The sequence below is a fragment of the Leptonotus elevatus genome, chromosome 14, assembly GCF_054856555.1.
Source record: "Leptonotus elevatus isolate MCC_2025b chromosome 14, RoL_Lele_1.0, whole genome shotgun sequence".
NCBI lineage: Eukaryota > Metazoa > Chordata > Actinopteri > Syngnathiformes > Syngnathidae > Leptonotus > Leptonotus elevatus.
This window is the reverse complement of record NC_141252.1, coordinates 12,543,215-12,564,436: the sequence shown is the minus strand read 5'-3', so window position 1 is coordinate 12,564,436 and position 21,222 is coordinate 12,543,215. Positions and strand designations below refer to the sequence as shown.

At 38.4% G+C, this 21,222-nt stretch overlaps 2 protein-coding genes across 4 annotated transcripts in view; one reads left to right on the top strand and one right to left on the bottom strand.

Annotated features, from left to right (window-relative positions):
- Window positions 1-9,525, top strand: part of dnajc17 (DnaJ (Hsp40) homolog, subfamily C, member 17) — a 32,613-nt gene extending 23,088 nt beyond the window's left edge. The window contains exons 11-12 of one of the 3 annotated variants that reach the window (XR_015097070.1): window positions 8,903-9,093; window positions 9,200-9,523. Coding sequence is in view for 2 of the 3 variants with exons in the window: in XM_086094664.1 (XP_085950790.1) it covers window positions 8,903-9,034 (132 nt within the window). In the remaining variant the exon portion in view is untranslated. Of the gene's footprint in view, window positions 1-7,534; window positions 8,804-8,902 lie in introns of those variants that run through there. The other 2 variants (XM_086094664.1, XM_086094665.1) reach the window with 2 other exon arrangements.
- A 1,637-nt stretch (window positions 9,526-11,162) lies between these two features.
- Window positions 11,163-14,191, bottom strand: gchfr (GTP cyclohydrolase I feedback regulator). The gene is made up of 3 exons (XM_086094667.1): window positions 14,041-14,191; window positions 13,035-13,129; window positions 11,163-12,577 (listed from the first exon to the last, which is right to left on the bottom strand). Exons 1-3 carry the CDS (start codon window positions 14,074-14,076, stop codon window positions 12,448-12,450), a joined length of 261 nt encoding a protein of 86 aa, XP_085950793.1. The 5' UTR covers window positions 14,077-14,191; the 3' UTR covers window positions 11,163-12,447.
- Window positions 14,192-21,222: the final 7,031 nt, after the last annotated feature.

Below are 21,222 nucleotides of genomic sequence, written 5' to 3'. Positions count from 1 at the left end.
ACAGTATCGCACACAGACATGTGTGTGCAGGCGGCAATGGTTACACAAGAGCAATAAAAGCAAAGATAACTGGTTTCGGTTCTAATTGTCACATCTTTTGACTTAGGCATGCAATCGTGATGCAGGAATGGAAATCACAGGGAACGACGGGGCAAAAGCCTTTATTGTGTTTTATTGGCAGCAATTGCAACGTTGTGTTTAAAATGTCTTTTGAGCTGTCTTTTCTTCCTTTTATTGATTGAGGTTGCTACCCTGCTCTGATATTACCATCATGCCTATAAAACTGTGAGTTCATCCATATTCAGTGCTTTCCTCTTATTCACTAATATTGAACATGCAAGATACAATGGAAATGGCCAAGTGGTATCTTTAATCTTGATCTAATAAACAATAGGCGTTGCCCCTCTTGTTCTCTTGCGGCACACTCTTGATGCCAGAACTCCAGATGCAAATCAAATTATCATAACATTTACTCAACAGTGAAACACAACATTAATGAACGTTAGTCCTCTGAGAAGCCCTCTCCTGCAACCACCTATAACCACAGAAACAGAAATGCTTTCATGCTCTCGTCAAGCCAGTGTTATTTGAGGTAGTGTTCCCTCGCTAAAACGTGGTTCACCTTTCGCTGTCTTGCTGTTTCGCTGATTTTTTTCAGTTTTATTTTTAATTTTATAAAAATGTATGAAGGTTTGAACATTGAGAATGTTTAAACAAGAGATGAATGTGAGAAAATGTAAATTCCTCGATGAGAAAAGTGTATAAACTGTGTGGTGAGAGGTTTTAGAGCCTTAAAACATTTATAATAAATGTAAAACATAAAGCTAACTGCTTCGCAGATTTCAATTATTGCGGGTAATTTTTGGAACCTAACCCCAGCGGAAAACGAGAGAACACTGTATTTGGGAATGAGATCACATAGCCCCAGACTCACAAGGATGATCTTAGTTTATTAGCTTTGTTGTCATGCTACATAGCCTTTGGGCGGATGCTTTTAGCCCTGACTGGATTTCTGTGCAAGTCTCCTGACCAGAGCGGCCGGTGTATTGGTTGCAGCTATGCTGGGTCTGAAATCTTGGAAGCTGCGTATTTTCGTTGTCACACATGGGTTTGACTCCTGCAAGAAACCCATGTTGAGGCTTTTCTTGATTTTTTTTTTTCTTTTTTGGGGGGTGAGGGTGTGTGTCAATCTATGGATGAAAAAAAAATGGTGGCACATTTTTTGTGTGTGTGTAGGGCACCTTAGAGGGGAAGTCAATTAAAAACAATTCTTTACAAATGCGTCCCTACTAGTCTGAACACAGCAATGTGATTAATGTTGCATTTGTAGAATACGAATTAAGCATAAAAATTTTGGCCGTTTTTGCCACTTGCTGTCAACTGAAAATGACATCGCACAGAGCTCAGGTTGCAAATGTCACATGACCAAATCCAGAAAACAGATGAGCCTTGGCAGTCATTACCTGAGCCCTTAAGCACTGTGATGTCATTCTTAGTCACCAGCAAGTGACAAAATGGCCGCTCCCTGAGATGGATAAAAATCAGCGGATTTTTCTGTTTAATTAATCTTCCACGAACACAATATTAATCAGAATGCTGTTTAGACAAGTGAAGACGCATAGTACATATTAGTGCAAACAAAATTCTCAAATTATGATATGATCTTAAGACACCCATTTTCTCTGCTCAAAATAGAGTAGCTGAGTAGTTGCCCAGTTTCTGTAGTCATCTCTAAAACACATGTATTTCCAATTCGTTACCAAATAGTTATCTTTTATAATCACTTTAGAGTAATTTAGATGAGAAACATCCCAGTGGGTGTTTGTGATGACTCCAAGCTGAATTTGACTTTCAAAGGAAAGTCCAGAAAAGTGCGAAAGTGCAGAAATTCTGCGGCATGACGGTCACAAGACAGACTAATCCGCCGGTAGTCAAAGTCCAGGTGTGGCATTATTGAATCTTAGGGTGAGACTTAACAATGCTTATACTGCAGTAGCCTCTCATCAACTCAGCAAAGTTGACAATTGCAGGCCTTGTGGGAAAATTAATAGGCTTGATTACAAAATACAAATGGTGTGATGTCCTCACGTGTATTGATGCAAACGGCACAAAGAAAAAACTATTTTTTTGGGTGGTTTTGGGCAATGTGGTTTGTGTCATTATGTTGCTTCCAATCAGTTTGGTTGCATCTTTCTTTACATTATTGTATGATATTTAATTTAAAACACCACTTAAGAAGCTATTGTTACTCCAATTCAGTTAGAGATTGCCCATTAAACCTTGCTCTGTTATTACATCTAATTAGATAATTTTGCAGAAATTCTGTGTAAAAAGGCTACTGCTTTGGATGCAAGTGGGAAAACATTCCTCTCTTCTCACATACTTGAGGCTGATCCATCGTTTGGAATAAAATAAAATGCCAAAGAAGGAACAAAATTCAGCTGTGTTATCATACATCCTAGTTACAATCCACACACCTATTTTTTGTTGCAAATATGGGGGCGTCAGACTTAGAATAATTACTGGCCCGACTGTAATTATTACATCATGATACTGTATTTACATTTAGAGCAGAGCTTTCAAGTAAACAGCATGCAACATGGATACACTCCAGCGGTTCTGCACTATAAACGATAAGAGGCCCTTTTAACATAGCAGCACAGACTAAATGGACACTAGCAGTTTGTTTATTTGGAACTTGCATTTGTTGTTTCTTCCTACACGCCTGACCTCTTTTTCACATTTCTAATCCTGAGACAGCATTCTTAGCAGCCTTTTTGCCGATTTTGCTTTAGTAGGAAATCTGTTGCAATCAGCGAGCTTTTCCTGGAAGGCTAGGACGTGAAAGACATAATTTTGCTTTTATAACGATATATTGTTGGATATTAAAGAAGCCAAACCCCCACACACTTGCTATTCTGGGATCCCTGAGCCCATCCATCATGAGAAATGCCAGGGCACCAGGAGTTCAGGCCTCTGTTGCCATTTCTCTTTTCACTGTTTATTTCCTTTGCTTTAACAGTTTCCAAACAGTTCCGTCCAAAGGCCTCAATTCTGTCCAATATTGTGACCACATGCAACTCTGTGCATACACGTCTTCACATATGCATTCCCCCCCCCCCTTTTTACTCTTCTCACTGTTACAAAATCTGCAGTCTGCACGCAATTGTGATTACCTGCACTCAGTCGTTCTTCACTTGTTCGTCACGGCTTTGGAGAATCAATTCACAATTATGTTACTGTGTATAATATACAGGGGCAAAATCACAATTTTGTTGTGGTTCTTAAAATCAGTCAGAGGTTATTTGGTGCATATTTTTTTGCCCTGTCCCACTTACCGCATAGATGAATTTAAAAACTTACAGCACATTTGGGCAAAGTAGGGCCTATTCACACTCTGTCTCTGAGTTGCCGCCTTTACGAAGTCAATATAAAACATAATCATGCGTTAAAGTATGGTTTTGTTTTCATGGGTGCCCGTTTTGGTAGTGCAAGCAAGCAAGAGCAACGAGTCGACTATTCTTCAAAGTTGTCATCTTAGAGATATTGTCTCTGTATTTATTAGAGCTCGGACTTGCACCCAAAATCCGTGTTTGCGTTTTGTTTACTATTTAAATATGCAAATTCCCATAGCTTGAATTAGTTAAAATTGTATGTGGAAAAACACGTCATAATCCCAAAAATGAAAACATAAAAATTTGTTTTACTTTATTTTATTGTGTGTTTCAAACGTGAACTGTATAACTAGTTGTCACAGTCAATGATCTGCAGGAGGTATTTACTAAGACTGTCTGCAGAATATCATTCGCTTTTACTGCCTTATCAAGGGTCTTGTACTGGAATTCCATTCGGGAACCAGATGTTCTCAAGACATGCATGTAAATGGTTAAATGCAGGAAGTAGATTTGGACCGTAATCTGTGTGTAGTGTTTGTTCTCCACTAACAAAAACAGCGTAATGGACCAGACCTTTGGGGTTTTATGACTGCCGTGTTTCATAATGAGTAATGATTAATCCTCCACCATTTTTAGAGCTTTGTCTGTATGAATTCACCTTTTTGCATGTACGTTACCCCTGCTTGCCTGCCTGTTTGTTTAATTTAGCAGGTCTCACACACACACACACGCTTGCGCACAAATAAGCTCTAGATGAGGGTTCACTCCACATAAATCATCCTCTCCGTATCTCTGTGACCCAAGCAGTCCGAGAAAGACAACACACGCCACCAGATAAATAGTTCCTTGATTAAATTCAGCCGAGTGCATTAGAGGCATAGAAGCTTGTCTGCACATGAGGCTGCCATTTCTTGTCTTGGTAGTGACGCTTGCAAAATGAGTGCTTGGCTCAGAGATGATTAAACTTAAAGTATTTGATGGCTTTGATGAGTAATCCATTGTCAAATACAACCTAAACACCTTGGTGACTTCAAGATTAGGACACAATAACCGTGTAATATGTAATCTAAAGGGCTTAACGATCAAGTCAGTGCACCTCCTTTTCCGTTTTGTAAGAGGTACAAAATTTGTTTTTTTATTCAGGTTTTTGTTCAGTCTTGGATTTTTTTTTTTAAAGTCAAACAATAAATTCAAGGATACTTATTGACCTCCGATCTGTTTGGATTTAATTTTTTCCCTGGTAATAATAATAATAATAATATAAGTTACTGTATGGTCTCTGCCTTCGTAAAACCTTTCTTAACGGTACAAGCAATGTTTACTTTACCATTAAATTTTTTTTTTAAACTCTTATACATGTGTAAGAAAAAGCACAAATCCTCACATATCATCAGATTTTTGTTTTCGGCCTGGGAATCATGCCACTGTGTAAATATGCATACAGACAAGGCAATCGGCCACTTAATTTGATTCTGAAAAAAAAAACTGGGAAAAAATTCCAGCTCTAATATGATGTAACTAATGCATACATTGTTGGGAAATTCTGTCTGAAATTGGCTACTGCTTTGAATGTGAGTTGTTAAGCGTTTCTGTTAAGCTTCTTGGTGGCATAACATCTGCTGCAGTAGTTCATAACAGAACTGTGTAGTTTAATTTTGTTTTCATTTATTATTTTTTCATTGAGGCAGCACAGAGGTTAGCAGTTCTGCCTCACAGTGGAGAAGTTCTGGATTTAAGTCGTGTGTGTGGTGTTTGGTATGTTATCCCTCTGCTTGGGTTTTGTCTGGCTCCTCCCAAAAAGCATGGGTGTCCCAACTTTTCCACTTCCGATACTATACCGATATTGCAGCCTAGAGAACTATCTATCCAATACAATACCAGCAGGAATGATACATGCTTTTATTTATTTTATAGTATGAAATGTAAAAAAAAAAAAAAAAAAAAGACTTAATCAAGTCATACTAATCAAATAAAGAACAATAGTCAGAAACAGTTGGTATGAGAAAATATGACCCATTTACATAATTCCAAAGCTTTGTGTTACATAAGACATACAATTGCTAATATCTGTATACTTTTTTTTCTGCTGAAAGAAGAGACTCTAATCTTTCTTTTGGTAGGTTCCATGTTTTTATAGCAATAGAACAGAATATGTTGTGGACCTTGCAAAATCTGTGAAAATCCAGTAAAGCAGCTGGGAGCGAAGGGGGTTGCTTCAGTGAAAATGGCGGGGAGTGAATGTTAATCATTTATTTATTTAAATTTATTTTATTGTATGTTCTATACAAAATGTGCATTTTATGAACAAATGGAAAGAAAACTGTTATTCATTTTGTGTAATTTTAAGGAAAAAAAAGGCCTTTCTTTAAAGTTATCTGTAATTGTTTTTATGGGAAATTGTATCAATAAAAAATACTCGTGGTATCAACCCTTGGCATCGGTATCGGTGAGTGCTGAAGAGTTGTACTGGTATCGGTTTGAAAAGAAGTGGCATTGAAGTTTTTTTCTGCCTTAATAGTCTGTAATTTTGTAGAGTATTCTGTTTTCTTAGCCCAGTTCCTTCCTCACTCACTTCCGCTCACACGTTTGTGCATTACACACGCAATCTACAGCTGATCTGACAACCTATGCTAGAGAAGCACAGTGGCCACCTGCATCACGAGCTGCCACCTGCTGTGTCTGAAAAGGAGCGTCAGACTATGAATGCCTGTTTGCACACTCTACTGACTCACAGCACAGGAGGTATTCATGATGTCATCACTGGCCTGGGGTCAGCCTGATGTGTGCTGTTTTGAGGCCTAGCCATGTGCTGATGTCACAGGGCTAATCCTCAGCTTGTTTCAATGTGCGTGTGTGTTTGTTTTACTGCCATCCTGCCTCTGCGGTGGCCTTGTTCCCACCTCCCTTGACTTTGCGCAGACCCCCTTGTTTGTGTTTTGCGGTCTCCTACTCACTCCGGGCCCCAGCATTATAACAACGCACACATGCATGTATACGTGCACAGCAAGTGTTGAGTTAACAGGGGTGATGCACTGGCTAAACATGTACATTGTTAGTTAGCACCGTGGGCAAGGAAACATCATTCATCCTTACAAGAAATGTGTCACGCTGCCCAGAAAACACCTGACTTCCCTGGCATGGCCTGGTAATGAAAAGGATAGTGGTGCAACGGATCACAGAACTCTGGATTTGGTTTGGATCACGGATTAGGGCACGGATAATTTTTCGGATCAGGGAAATAAAAAAGATAAGTACAATATAAGGCAGAAACATTCTTGTTGTATACATGGTCCATGTGTAAATAACAAAGCAAAGTTGTGTTCCTAAAATCTAAACAGCTATGTTTGACATTTTAAGTTGAATGTTTTTCTATTTTAATGGGAAAAAAGTGTTTTATAAAATAAATGAAAACAAAGTTCTATTTATCTTTTTTTTTATTTTTATGAAAAGACCTCAAAGTACAATTTAAGGCACATTCCCTTCCTTTAAACATGGAGAGTGAATTGCAAAGTAGCCTTGGTCCAGAATATTGAAAAAGAATTAAAGTGGTACCAGCAGTCAAACTCATTTACAGCTACCAGCCAGGCACTCGTTGATAATGCTAGTAGCTAGCTGCTAGCCAGTAGCCACTTATGTCGGAGACTTCTGTCGTATCATAAAATGACGGCGTAATAAATTAGCGGTTTCTTAGCGTCCGAAACTAGCGATCGAATATGAGTTTGGGATAGCATTGTGTTGATGTTGGTCGCAACTTTAATGTCAATCAAAACTACAATAAAGAACTCCTAAACATCTAAAAGGGAAGTCAATTAGCCATCACGCCATGATATGGGGCAACTTCAAAGTAAAAGTCGTCAATGTATTATTTGGTAAGCTTTATTTTGAAGTTAGCCTTAGTGTAGGCGTCGTGTTACGTTGAGTATGTTTCAGCTTGCTTGACATGTCTGAATGGTGTCGAGACATGAGGCAGAAAAAAATCCTGTATCATTAATTTGAGAACTAATTAAAAATTGCCAAAATTCTCCCATATATGCGACTTACGTGATCCACAAGAGGTTTCAGCTTCCTCTGCTGTTATTATAGCGAATGTGGACTGATCATATTGCTTTTTTTTTTTTTTTTCACCAACCAATCCGCAGATCGTGCGCGATCCAAAACGTGGGGCCTGATCCGAACCGACCACGGATCAATGATGATCGTTTGCACCACTAGAAAAGGTTGTATCTGTTCTGACTTGCAGGTCATCATAATGACCTATAGAGGGTGGGGTGGAGTTCATTTGCCAAATAGGACTGCGCATTCCCAACATCTTGCTTGTATACTTGCTTGCGTCCTGTTTAATTTGAGGATGCAGGAGGTATTTAGACTATCTAATGGCGTTTGCGTGATATTTCATAGTTACGTGTCAGACAAGGGCTTGAGCTCACGTTGCTGGAATGATAATAGCAGCTTTCCTCAATCCAGGGGCCGCACGGTGAGGGGGAGTAGTGGGGGACTTCCCCTCACCGACCCTCTCCTCTTCCTCGACACTTCCCCTCATTCGCTCAGCACAATGGATGCTGGAGTCCCCATGATGCTTTCCAGATGCCGTAGTGCAGTGAGCGCATTGACAAAACCTACCTCTGGAGCTCTCCCCCAGACCTTCACGCACAGACCCACTTGATCTCTCCTGCAGTACAATGTCTCGTTAAAGAGACACTTCTTTGGCCCGCCAGACTTTCTGGCTATGATCATATAAGACAACGGCTTTCTCTGAGGATACTTGGCCTCCAAACCCTAAAAAGAAATGCTCCCATTTACAATAATTGCTTGACTTCTGCTATATAGTCTATCTCTGTGTTGTGCTGCTTGCTGTGCAACGTTCTAAATCACACAAATTATGTGTGAGCATGTGACATCTATCCTATGTTCCACCCTCCTTAGTGACCATTCCCTCTTAATTTCCCACAGTAAGGAGAATCTCTTGTCCTCTAAGCCCAAGCTTCGCAAAGCAATCAAGCATACTGTTAGAGGCCAGGCCACTGCATAATGACCTCCGGCAGCGGAATTACCCTGTCACACTTGCTCTCCAGGCTGCTGTCTCTTGCATGTTCACTCTGCCTGCCGTCATGGCGATGGTTAGGGAGATGAGAGCATGCAGAATGGTTGTGAAAGCAAACATACAGTGAACGCTGACAGTTTTGCGTCCCGTGATGCTGTTGCCATGAAATGAATAAACAAGTGGCCAGTAACTTTGTGCCAGTCTCATATTTTTTGAGGAGAGATAGGATTTTTCTGTATTGCCCATCACATGTGACAATAATTATTATTAAGAATCTGTTATGGATCACCTTTTTGACAGTCTCTCTGTGTGTGTGTGTGTGTGTGTGTGTGTGTGTGTGTGTGTGTGTGTGTGTGTGTGTGTGTGTGTGTGTGTGTGTGTGTGTGCGTGCGTGCGTGCGTGCGTGCGTGCGTGCGTGCGTGCGTGCGTGCGTGCGTGCGTGTGTGTGTGTGTTTCTCTTCTCCAGGGCTCCACGACCAATGAACGCGATTATGAGAGTGTGGTGATGATGAAGATGAGACAGGCAGCCGAACGACAGCGGCTCATTGAGCAAATGCAAAAGGAGGAGGATGATGATGAAGAAGGAGCTAGGTCCTAGCACCAGCGGACTTAGCTCGGCACCAGTCCGCGGCCATTAAACAGAACACCTATTTTAAGGTTGAATTTTTCATTGTGTCGTTTTGTGTCAATCAAGGCAAATAAATCTTTAGTGACTCCAGAAAGTCTTTATCATTTTAATTGGTGTGCTGTGTTTCTCCTCTAGTGAGGGTGCTGGTAGGATTCAGAGTTAAGTCATGTGGTGTCAGAGAACAGGAAGCAGGTATGGATTATGCTGCATAAAGTCTTAGGTGAATGTATTGTATGGATACATGGATAGCAGTGTTTGCATTAGGTGGACCATTTAATCAAAAGTAAATGAAAGTGCTTTATTTCACAAGCTCCCTTTCTTTCCTCTTGATGTAAAAAAAAACATTCAAGTCAAAAATGAACAATATGTTCTCATGCACCATTGTGAAGGTTCTGAATATAAATGCAGTAAAATTATTTAATAACCATTAAATCCAGTTGCAATTTCGTCATTGTCGAAACCTTAATGTAATCAGATGGGTATGATTTGTCTGGCAAACTATAGCCAAAATCCTTCCGCTGTGTCATGCCCATGTACTTGTCCAGTAACTCAGTGAAAGCAGCTGAGATGCATAGCGATCCAAACCACAGTCCGTGACTATGTGGAAGTCGTTTCTCCCCCACGAACCGAGCCTCTAGCTAACCTAAGAATGTTATAGATAGAACTTTAGAAGTTTTGTGGTCTCTCGTGACAAAATGCAAACATATAAAAAGCATCATCATTGCTTCACGTGATTATTCATGCCTTCGAAATGTTCCTTTATTAGGAGGCAGTGGAGACACCAGACTCCATACATGATACTGTTTATTTTTAAGTGAGACATTACTAAAAGAAAAGAACACTTTGCCAATTGTGTATATTTGAACAGCAAGTTACACTAATAATACAACTGTCAGTTTATGATATTTTTTTTTTGTTGAGCTGCAATTTGTTAGTGTTAACAGTTAGTGATTTTTTTTTAACCCAAAATCACAACACATTGAATTATTCAGATTTGTATTCAGATATTGATGAAGTAATGTTTTCAGATCTTTTTCAGGAAACACAAAAATATTTTACCATTTGCATCATGAGGAGATAATTTAGGCAAAAAATAATAATTGTTTTGCAACAAAGTGAGTTAAGCAATTATTTTAAGAGGGTGACGATATGATCTGCTCAAGCGCACATCCGCATCATGCTGAAAACGTGGGATATGTTATTATTTTTGCTGTACATATTTTATCATAGTACTGGCAGAGTTTTTACTTCTGTGTTACTCTGAGCTGTTCTTATTTCCGACAGTAAAGATGGAATTTGTAGTAAATCACAAAGCGCAATTTTGGGAAAGCTGAGTTCAATATCACAGGCCACACCCAAACCTGATTGCCACCACCTTTTTTTGAATCAATAAATCACATCACTAAAATATGTTAAACAAAGTGAAATAGGCTACAAAATCTCAAGAATAAACGCATCATGTCACAATCCAAAGAAATTCCAGAAAAAATGAGAAAAACGGTGATTGGCATCTTTCAGTCTGGAAAAGGTTACAAGGTCATTTGCAAGGCTGGGGGGGCTTCAGCAAACCACTCCAAGTAACAGACTCTTTGCTTTGCTCAGGGAATGCCCATGTAGACCCCCTTTGAGAACTATTGCTACATTGCTCAGCGCTAACTGCTAACTGGCAGCCGACCGGGGCGCATGCATTCGATTAGTTACCTGGATATTAACGGGTTAATTTTGACATCCCTAGAAAATAGGAGGCAGTACACAGATTACACCACAATAATACAAATATGTCAATCAAAACTTTATGACGACGCTTTTCTGATTAGATTGGGCAGGTGCCGCTAAAGAAGTTGTCAGTAGTCTATATTTCTTCAAATAGTCATAAACGGTCTTGTTTTCCCCCCTTCTTTTCAAATTTTTATGGTACAAGTGAGCCCGTGCGGTGGCTTTTTCTGTAGACATTGTGTTATTTGTGAGCCACATGGCTGCTTCTCAGCATCCAACCTCTCCCTGCCACTCCCACCTCTGCTGTGTGGCTTTGTTACACAATATCCAGCTGTGGAACATGGTGGTGCGGTGGAAGACATCTGCTCTTCCCCTCCTGCAATAGCCCTTCATCACATGGGTTTATTTATTTGTAGGCTTTTTGTTTTGTTTTGTTGAACAACAGAAAAAACTCCACAAACACACACAAAATATCTGTTGAAATGACAACAGAGGAAATGCAATTACAGGAAACCGATTTCACCGCCAGACCTGCTCTGAGCCCACAGTGGCTTGCATGCGAACCAGGTTGGTAGGATTTGTCAACCTTTACACTGCCTCTACTGAAGATGCCAGTACAGATGGGGTGAAACAAAAATGATTGGAATCGGAAAATAATATCTTATCATTTCTTTCTATAATATTGGGCCTATGTCACCCATGCCTAATATAACATTAAATATTTATTCTACAGCTACCCTGTGTAATGTTCCATAATTCTGTGCAATTATTTACCGTAATAAGTACACAATAAATCCACATGTAAGTATTTAATCATAAGTACTTGAGACTTCAATACAACCTTTGCAAGCACAGTGTTTCACTGGTTTACATTGGCGGTTTGTGTTTAATTTAGGGGTGTCAAAATTAGTGCGTTCATTTAAAGTTCCTTTGACGCCATTTTTGTGTTTAATACGTGTTTATTACTTGGAAAGCCTGCACTGGAGGAATTCCAGTCGCAACGCAGCAGACACATCCACATCAAAATTTAGCATTAATAAATGTAATAATAATGCATATATTTGTGGAGACTGGGGTCAAGTTGTATTTTACAATTTTTAAAATGTGCAGAATTTCACAAGTTACTTCATGTTAAAGATTAGATAAATCTTAATCTGAAAAGAAAAATGCACTGAGCTGTCACCAATGTCTTCCAAATGCAATTATGCCATCTAGTGGCAGAAAAATGATTTCAACACAAATCAATATCACACCGTTTTTTTTTTTTTACAGTACAGTACATCTTTTGAATTTTAACTAAATTTTATGAATTATTATGAAATTACTGGATCAATGACTAAAAGGTGCAGCCGTATTTCTATTAGTTTAACAAATGTTTTCCACTTTTATGTTAACAAGAGTATGAAAACTTTGAAATAAAATATTGTACATTTTATTGTACATTTAGAACAGATATAAAATTTGCAATGAATCGTGAGTTAACTATTGAAGTCGTTCGATTAATTGCGATTAAACATTTTAATCGCCTGACACCCCTAATTTAAATAAATACCCATAGACCGAAAAAAAAAAAAAAAAAAGGGATGGATAGACAATTTGGCAGCGTTGAAAATTTCACAGTAAAAAATAAAAATAAAATCATGTTCCTATGTCCACTTGTCTCAATATCACTCTGGCTCCTTGTGAAGGCACCACACAAGCGTCTGGCCCACCCCCGTCATCGTCAGCATGCGGTAGCCGATCTTCTCCAGCTTGTCCATCACCAGGCGAGGGGGCTCGTCCACATGGTACTCGGAACTACATTAAATGAGACAAACAGAGTTAATCCCAGAGTACTGTCCGCACATGTGGGTTCTCACTAAACTTTGTTTGGAGGCTCGAATCTTGTTAATTGAACAGTTTGTTCACTTCCTTCCACACCTTTATCCATTTCCCAGCAGCGTTTGGATCTGGTTGCCAATGACAACACCTCCCTTAGTCTGTTTCCCATCACGCTGACTGGCGTTATTCAAAACGTGCAAAGCAGCACTCTTCCCCTTCTGACCACATAAGAGCTCCTTCCATGTGCCTGTGTTCTGATGACAGCACGGATGCGTTTGTTGCCACATTGAACGCCATTTTGTACATTTGGAAATACACCCCCCAAATATAATTACATCATGGTAGTCTATTTTCATTAACACTATTACCTGCTGCAGGTACCTTTTTAAAGTCCACCAGCAGCCAATGGCGAAGCACGCATTGCAGTACTCACAAATTATTTCCCAGCATGGTTGTTTTCCTTGCTCCCAAGTAATTCATGACATCTGGATCAGAATACTCATCTCCCACATTGGTTGGGCCGTTCTCCTGAAAGACATTGTAGTTGTGTTAAGTTTTCATCGACTGGTGTGCATACTAATCCCTAAATAAGTGGACCACCTATAAATAGGTGATCCAATTCTCACAGCCATGCAGCTGAATTAGGTTGTGAGAGTTGTGCGGGCAACAAAGAAAATGAAGGCGATATTTATTTAATCTTTTATTTACCATTGTGACGTTTATGATTTATTTTGTATATGCAAATTAAAAAAAAATGTCACTGGTGTTAATCCCCCCCTCCCACAAATCTCTACTATTGGTCAGTCATCACATGGTGGTCTGTTTTCAAAAATTACTGACCAATGTAAGTGTTTTAAATGGCTTTCTCTCTTTGACGATGCAAATTTAAAGTGATTGTATACATAAAAGTTACATAAAATTGTAATCTAAATTCGACATTAAAAACAAACCGTTCTTTGTACGAAAAAATTAGGAACTGCACTTGAGCAGTGATTCTTTTGCGTACCACTAGAGGGACTCAGCATGCCACTAGTGAGAATAAAAACAATTGCTAATTTGTGACGGATGCTAATTTAGCAATACGTGTAGTTGTAGTTTGCATGTATGGAACTTTACTGCACCATAATGGAGCGCTATCTCATAATCAGGAGGTTGTTATTAAAATATGACAAAGATCAAAATAATAAAAGACACATGTTGAAGTGAATGTTATCTATCTATCTATCTATCTATCTATCTATCTATCTATCTATCTATCTATCTATCTATCTATCTATCTATCCTGTTTGTGCAGAACTGTTAATATAACGTAGACAAACTTGATTTGTAGCAAGGACAATGTTGCAATGCCACCTTAAAAACACAATTGACCTGTTGGTCCACCCTTACTAAACAAGCACAACACGAGACAAGACAGCAACACCACTGAATTTACGCACCAGTCGGATCTGCGTGCTGATCAGTATGTAAGGCATGTCTCCTCCGTAGCTCGCCACCTCTATTCCCTCGAGTATTGACACGGAGGAGGTTCCTCAGACGCGACAGTTCCTCCTCTCTCAAAGTGCGCTTCTGCTGACAGCTATTTACAGAATGCGGAAACACCCACCGCGGTGGACCAATCACAGCGCGCCTCTGCACGAGCGTGTTATTAAACATGAAACGTGGGATTCCTTGAAAGCAAACATGCAGGTCGCGCTACATTTCAGCTCTTTTTACACCCACTTTATTTGGTAAAATGACATCATCTAATGCCAGCCAATATAATACTCGATAAATAGATATTGAAAGTCTGTTTGTGAAAAATGTACAGTACATAATACTGAGAACTATATCTTTCATTTTGGCTCATGTAAGTTGTATTAGAACCACCTCTTAGAATGTAGCTAATAGGGATGTGTAAAATTCAGAGTTTCAGAATTTAATTCAATTCAATGGATGCATTTGAACTTGAATGGCAGGAAGTGGAATTTGAATTCAATGCAATTCAGAGAAACTCAATGTCATCACATATCAATGAGAATAAGAAAATGTATTTCACTAGTGTTCTCCAAATAAAATGTCCAAAATGTTTAGGCAGCCATCTTAAAAAATTCGATAAAGCAAGGTATTCTGGGAAATTAAGTGCTGTTCCACCAATCAAACAATTTAAATTTTTATCAGAGTAGGCGTTTAATATTAATACAAATTAAAAACAAACAAACAATTACTACACTTTACTATTTACTGAAAGTATTGTCTACATAAAGTCCTTAGAATAATATTTGTTGCTTTAAATAGGTTTATATAGCCTACTGTAAAATAATTGTTAAATACACTTTAATTTTGTATCATGCATTTCTTTGAATTTCATTTCCTGCGATTCAAATTTAAATTGCAATTCTGCTTCCTGTTTGTCATCTCAATTCAAAATTAAATTAAAGGAAATTTAAATTTAGGTGTTGTTCTCAATTCAATTCCGAATTTTGCCCAGCCTTGGTAACTAACTGCAACTAGATGCAATATAGGTCATTACTGCACACTAGTTAACCCACCATAATATCATATTTTACATCTTGCAAATATTTGGTTAGGTTCGATTAGCTTGTGCAGCTTTTTCTAAAATTTTGTCCAAGAAGTTCCCCAATACATTATCATTTTATTTAACACAGCCTGTTTCGTTGCAACATTTCCTTGTCTATATGCAACAAATGTGTTTTTATTTTCTCGCAGTTATTTAGGGTAGCCAAATTATTAGAAACATATCCCAGTATGATACAGTGCAGTTCCACACTGAAAATGACAACGAACAGTGAAAACCATATAACTAAAGAGTAAATTGGTTCTATGTGTGCATTTCTTAATATCGTGAGCATTTCGAGGGTTAGGTACAAATGACAACATGTTGAAATTAATTTGTTTAATTAATGTTGCGTTTATGCATATTGACATCACCTTACATTCACAATATCTGGAGATGTAATTTCCTCCTCAGTGATGGATTTATTTCCTCCACGGCGCTGAATTATTCTTGATGGGAGGAAATGAAAGACCACAGGCAAACAACCAAGCCAGGTACTGATACAATCAACAATAAATGCTATGTGCTGAAAGCTTATATGAGCTGGACATAATATCGTCATGGTGTTCTGAGAGCTGAAAGTTATTTCAACCACAGTCATGTTCTAATTCTTTGGGACAATATGTGCCATCGAAACAAACCAGATCTCATTCATCAGTCACTTATTCACTGGGTTGCACTTTGGTTAAGAATTTGAGCATTTTTTCCATCATGATCCAGTTCCTCCATAGTACTGTGTTGTTTACTGATGAGAGCATCAGACACAACAATGTGATAAGCACTCCAGAATATATCAACAGCTTTCAATCTGGAGGCCCTACACAGGTGCTCTTTGAGCACAGCTGAAAATATTGCCACCTACTGGCTTCCAAGATCATTGTTGTCCAAACATATTGACAGTTCAGTACTTTCCCACTCTACTACTTCCAGTATTAATGGATAACGTTCCACTTTGAGTAAAACAATGCAGTTGTTGAAAAAAAGAAAAAGAAAAAAAGGACTTTAAGACCACAAACATTTAATAAAACCCCATAAATGTGGCCTTTACACCCACATATCTTCCTGTACTCCACAGCAAGCGGTTTGAAGTTTTTGAGGAGGACCTCAATCCTCCTCAGCTCGTCTGTGATGTGATGTTGAAATAATGCTCACTCGTATTTATTTCATAAACTCTCTGTAACCTAATGAACACAAAGCTCAGGACAATGTGTTTTCATGAAATTGGGAAAACAAAAGACACTGTTGAAACACTATCGGGTTTACCGAAAGTTATAATGGAAGGAAATATGGAGTTCAACCTTGCTTTTTGCACTGGGGCACAATCGTGCTGGAACACTGTCAAATTGTTCCAACATTATAGGGAGTGGTATTGTCTGAAATGACTGAAAATGTCGTTTTAGTTTGGCCCTTGGCCATTTTTTTCCCTAACAACTCGATGTGGGCTGAAATTACATTCTAATCAGGCAAACCCTGATTTTGTTTGTAAAAATATTTTCTTATTATCAATAGGAATGTAACAATATTCACGGTTTGATTTTATCGTAATATTGACGTCACGGTGTAATAATTATTCAGACATTGTGAGAAAGCTCACGTTAAGCCTCACTATCTTGCAGGAAAGTTCACCGTACACGTCATGTGCGTTTTCCCAAAGGTTTTTGTCAAAATTACCTCTTGAGTCCGCTCCAAAAGTATTGAAACGGCAAGAACAATTCCTTTGTTGTTTTGGGCTGGCGTGGCTCAGTGGTAGAGTTTTTTGTCTCCCAACCCAGAGGTTGTGAGTTCAATCCCAGGTCATTGAGACCACGTAGGAAGAATCCTTGAGCAAGATACTGAACCCCCAGTTGCTGCATCATGAATAGTTGAATGTAAAGCACTTTGAGGGCCTTGCAAGGTGGAAAAGTGCTATATAAATGAAGTACCATTTGTATACTGAAGATATTTGGTTTTTACATTAAAAGATGAATATGAGACAAAAGTTCAGAATTCCGGCTTTTATTTCATGGTATTGACATCTACATGTGTTAAACGACTCAGGACAGAGCACTTTTTGTTTAAAGCCACCCACTTTTCAAGGGAGCAAAAGTATTGGAACGGACGTCAAAAGTATTCATATTGTTGGAATTAAGACATTATTGAATTGATAGAGAAGTTAAGATTAGTTAAGTTGAAATAAGCAAGTATAGAAGTTGTACCTTTGTGTTAGTTTTGCTTTGTTTTTGAAATCTTGACCATAGTGTGGTAGTTTATGTTTAGTATGATCCCCCATTGGCCACTTCCTGCTAGGGTAAAAGGTCAAAAGCAAGATGGCTGCCTTAGCTCTGGCTGTGCGTGCCTGTGTGGGAGGGGAGACAATAAGCTAGGCAGGCCTCTTGGCTCGTTAAGGTTTTCAAGCATTATTTGACCGTTGTTTGACATTCTGCACTATTTCAATCCTAAAGGATTAGTATTGTTTATGTATCAACTCTTCAAACTACCCAACATCCATAACCCGGTTCCTGACCTCTTTGCCTGAGCAAACAATTAGTGAGTCAATGCATTGAAGCCCTGCTGAAACCTGCACTTGAAATCTTTGAAAAATGGCACAAGCACACATGCCGCCCTTACAGTAAGTTGGAGAAGCCTACTGACACTACTCCTCTACCTACATAAAAATACAGACTTTGAAATGTACTTAAGTTGTTATTGCTGTGACTTTTGGCATGTCCTTTCAGATTTATTTGTACACCTGCCGATTGTCCTCCCTGAAAATCAAGCCTGTGTCATCTACATGAAAAGCAGCAGAATATGTATTGTGTTTCAGTTCCATCCATATCAATGTAGCATATTTACTTAAAATTGCATGAAACTAATGGCAATTTTCTATTCTTATCATTTCTAGTTCCTCATCATAATACTGCCATTATCACGGAAAAAAAGAAAAGTAATATTTATTTTAAAAAACTAGAAAAGTTTTTTCACTCAGCAATTCTAAGTACATTTTTGAGGACATTTTACCGGTTTATTAAAAATAAAAAATAAACGGTTGTGTGTTAGTACGTATATTGATGGTGTCAGGCGGAATCCTTCTACTTCCAAGACCCTTTGGTCTCATTTTGGACACACCAGCAATGTAGTATAGTGGCAAACAGCAAGAGTGGCATGGCTCAGGTGGTAGTGTGCTCCCAAGATGAAGGTCATGAGTTCGTTCAACACTTGAGTAACTTTTTTTTATTTTAATAAACTGGTAAACTGTACTCAAAACTCTCCTTTGTAAAATGTACTTAGAATTTCAGAGTGAAAAAACTTTACTAGTTGTTTTTTTTCAAGTAAATATTACTGCTAATAGTACTTTTCTACAGTGTAGGCCGTCGTCTCGAATGCTGATACCTGGAAATAAGGGTATCGGCCTGATACCAGACTTGGTATCAGTGCTCGCCAATCGTGAGTAAACACTAAAAATATATTTTTTTATTTTCAGTAACTTGGCACAACAGAAAATAAAACTATTGCATCCAGAATAGTTTCCTTCTTTTAAAAAACTTGCATAGTGCTTCTGAAAAAAACAAAACAGGTACACATTATCAAAACGTGTTCCCTATGATTTTTTTACTTTGTGAAGTGAATAAGACAAAAAAAAAAAAAAATTGCTTCAGTCAGCAACTGTTAAAAAACAAACAAAAAACCTAACCTAACCTACATTAGAGATTATCTTAATTTCTTTGAATCTTTTGCGGCATCGTCAACGTTTTTTTTCCGCCTTATAAGAAGTCCCCAAGTTTCAATCAATCAGCTTTGTTATCTGTCCTGATTAAGTATTGGGCCTATTTTGACAAAATAGCTATCCGTTTTCAAATGTAGGCAATGAAAGTAAAGAGTCATCAAAAAAATAAATATTCAAATAAATATGCTAGAAAAAGAGTAACAAAGTGAAGAAACAAATGCATCCAGCCCAACCCTTGATTGATCGTGAAGTTTGTGTTTTCATTCAGTTTGTTTCGCACAATTTTGGGGGGAAAACATGTTAAACCAAACCATGATAGTTTTGCCTTGGCATGTTAAATTCTAGTTAATTAAGAGTTGTCTTGTATCGTATAATAGTTTTCTAGGATTACACTTCTAGTAGGCGCAATTATTCTTAATAAAACAAACTCTGTGTCTGGTAATGCCAAATTTGTCCTGTGTCAGACGCCCCCGTCCCCACAGACACGCACACAGCACTGACCCCGTTGTGATAAATGTGGCAGACAGATTTTGTTGAATACGAGTGGGTGAAAAGCCCACCTGCTAAATCCATCGCTTTAATCAGTGAGCAAACTGCGATGAATTGTGCGCATTTAAGTATGATTTACCGTAGGTGTACGCTGGACTGATATTACAATATTCCGCAGACAAATTTCAACTGCGGGAGATGCAAGACACCAGTCAGCCCTCTGATGAATGGAGTGTTAGGGTTACGCACCGTATAGGTTTACATCTCCTTAATTGTGATTAATCGCTATATTGGGGCAGCCATGTGTTTCTTCTTGAGACTTCTTTATTTGGGCCTTTATTGTTTCCCTGTGAAGAGCTTTGCAGGGCCTCCGCTGCAAGGAGATAGATCACCAACCTCCTTTCCTTTGCTGTTTTACAAATTACACTCCATGTATTACGTAAAGTGTCTCTGAGCTGATGATATTATCCAGCAGCCTTGTACGTCTCCGTTTCTTTTTTTCACCCCCGTCCTTAGCTCTACGTCTTCTGCCACTTTTTCTGATGGATGGTTACACAACGCAACACATGATTGTTGTATGTGCACAACGCTGTCAACAGGTAAACATTTGTCTGGATAACATCAGCATTTGGTGCCAGTCATCTGTTCTGGGATGCTTTATCCAAATGATTACAAGCAGTGATGTCAGGAAATTGGAACAGTACCCCATCACACACATTTGTCCTATAATCTCTATTTAGACCTCACATACGGAATTGTTTGGCATCTTACTAACAAGAAACAAAAAGCACAATTACTATAGTGCTTGTTTTTTGTTAGTTACTGTGTGTACTGTATTTTTGTTTTGTTTTTTTGTTAAATTTCACACTATGCCTGAATCCTGCTTCATTTCAGTCTAATAGACATATTTTAGGACTACTAAAATGCTGGCATTTTCTCTGCTTGTAACCTTACACATTTTGTCATAGTATTTTTTAAACACAAAAATCATGTAATGTAATGTGCATTAAAAATATTGGAATATATATATATATATATATATATATTGATCCGCGTTAAAATAATAAAATGGTCACATATTACCATTACACTTATAGTTTAAATATTTTAATAATTTCAATGATAATGACTAAAATATTAAAATAGCACATCAAAACCAATGCAGTAAATACATCTAAAAATGAGAAGTCGTAAATTTATTGATAACAAGATCTCATTAAAATTCACTTGTTAAAAACAGCAAATAGGGGTTTCACTTTAAATATTTTTTCCTTCCTCAAGACAACTTATTAGAATGATTTTTGCCGCAATGTAGGTCCATGATGGTGGTATGGCACAGGCATGCCCATATTCGGTGCTGGTTGCTATGTGACCAAACAGGAAGTAGCCTGGCGCTGTTGTCGGCTGGTTGGGACATAAAGAAGGCCTTAGCTCGGCAATATGTATTTGACAGTGGAAAATCCTGTCTTTGCTTATAATGAGGAGGAGGAGTGACGCATGAGTGGCTACGGTGAATTTGATTTTAATCACATTTTTTTTTGTGTGTGTTAAAAATACTAAAATCATACATTGCTACCACTTGGCTTCTTTTGTCACTCTGCCACCATCTCTCCTATTGGATGGGCCGAGATGTCATCACAGAGCGCTGCACCTACCGCGCTGGCAGACAATGGTTGGATTGCTCTGTACTTCTTCTTAAACGTGTTATGGTTAAAGTAAAGGTACTTGTATTTAATTGAATGCAATCCTTATTCACATTGTACAACATGCAGTTACTCATAATCACTGAGTGTGTTTAAGTAAAGCGGCCATGGAAGACTAATTGGAGAAAGGAATGACAGCATGGATGCATACAGCCCGGCCTGAGTCACA

Excerpts from the sequence above, each read along its gene's own strand:
- gchfr (XM_086094667.1), bottom strand. The coding sequence starts at position 14,076 with ATGCCTTACATACTGATCAGCACGCAGATCCGACTG. Across the intron at positions 13,130-14,040 it reads TCAGCACGCAGATCCGACTG|GAGAACGGCCCAACCAATGT; the intron begins GTGCGTAAATTC and ends AATGTCTTTCAG. Across the intron at positions 12,578-13,034 it reads ACCATGCTGGGAAATAATTT|TTCCGAGTACCATGTGGACG; the intron begins GTGAGTACTGCA and ends CATTTAATGTAG.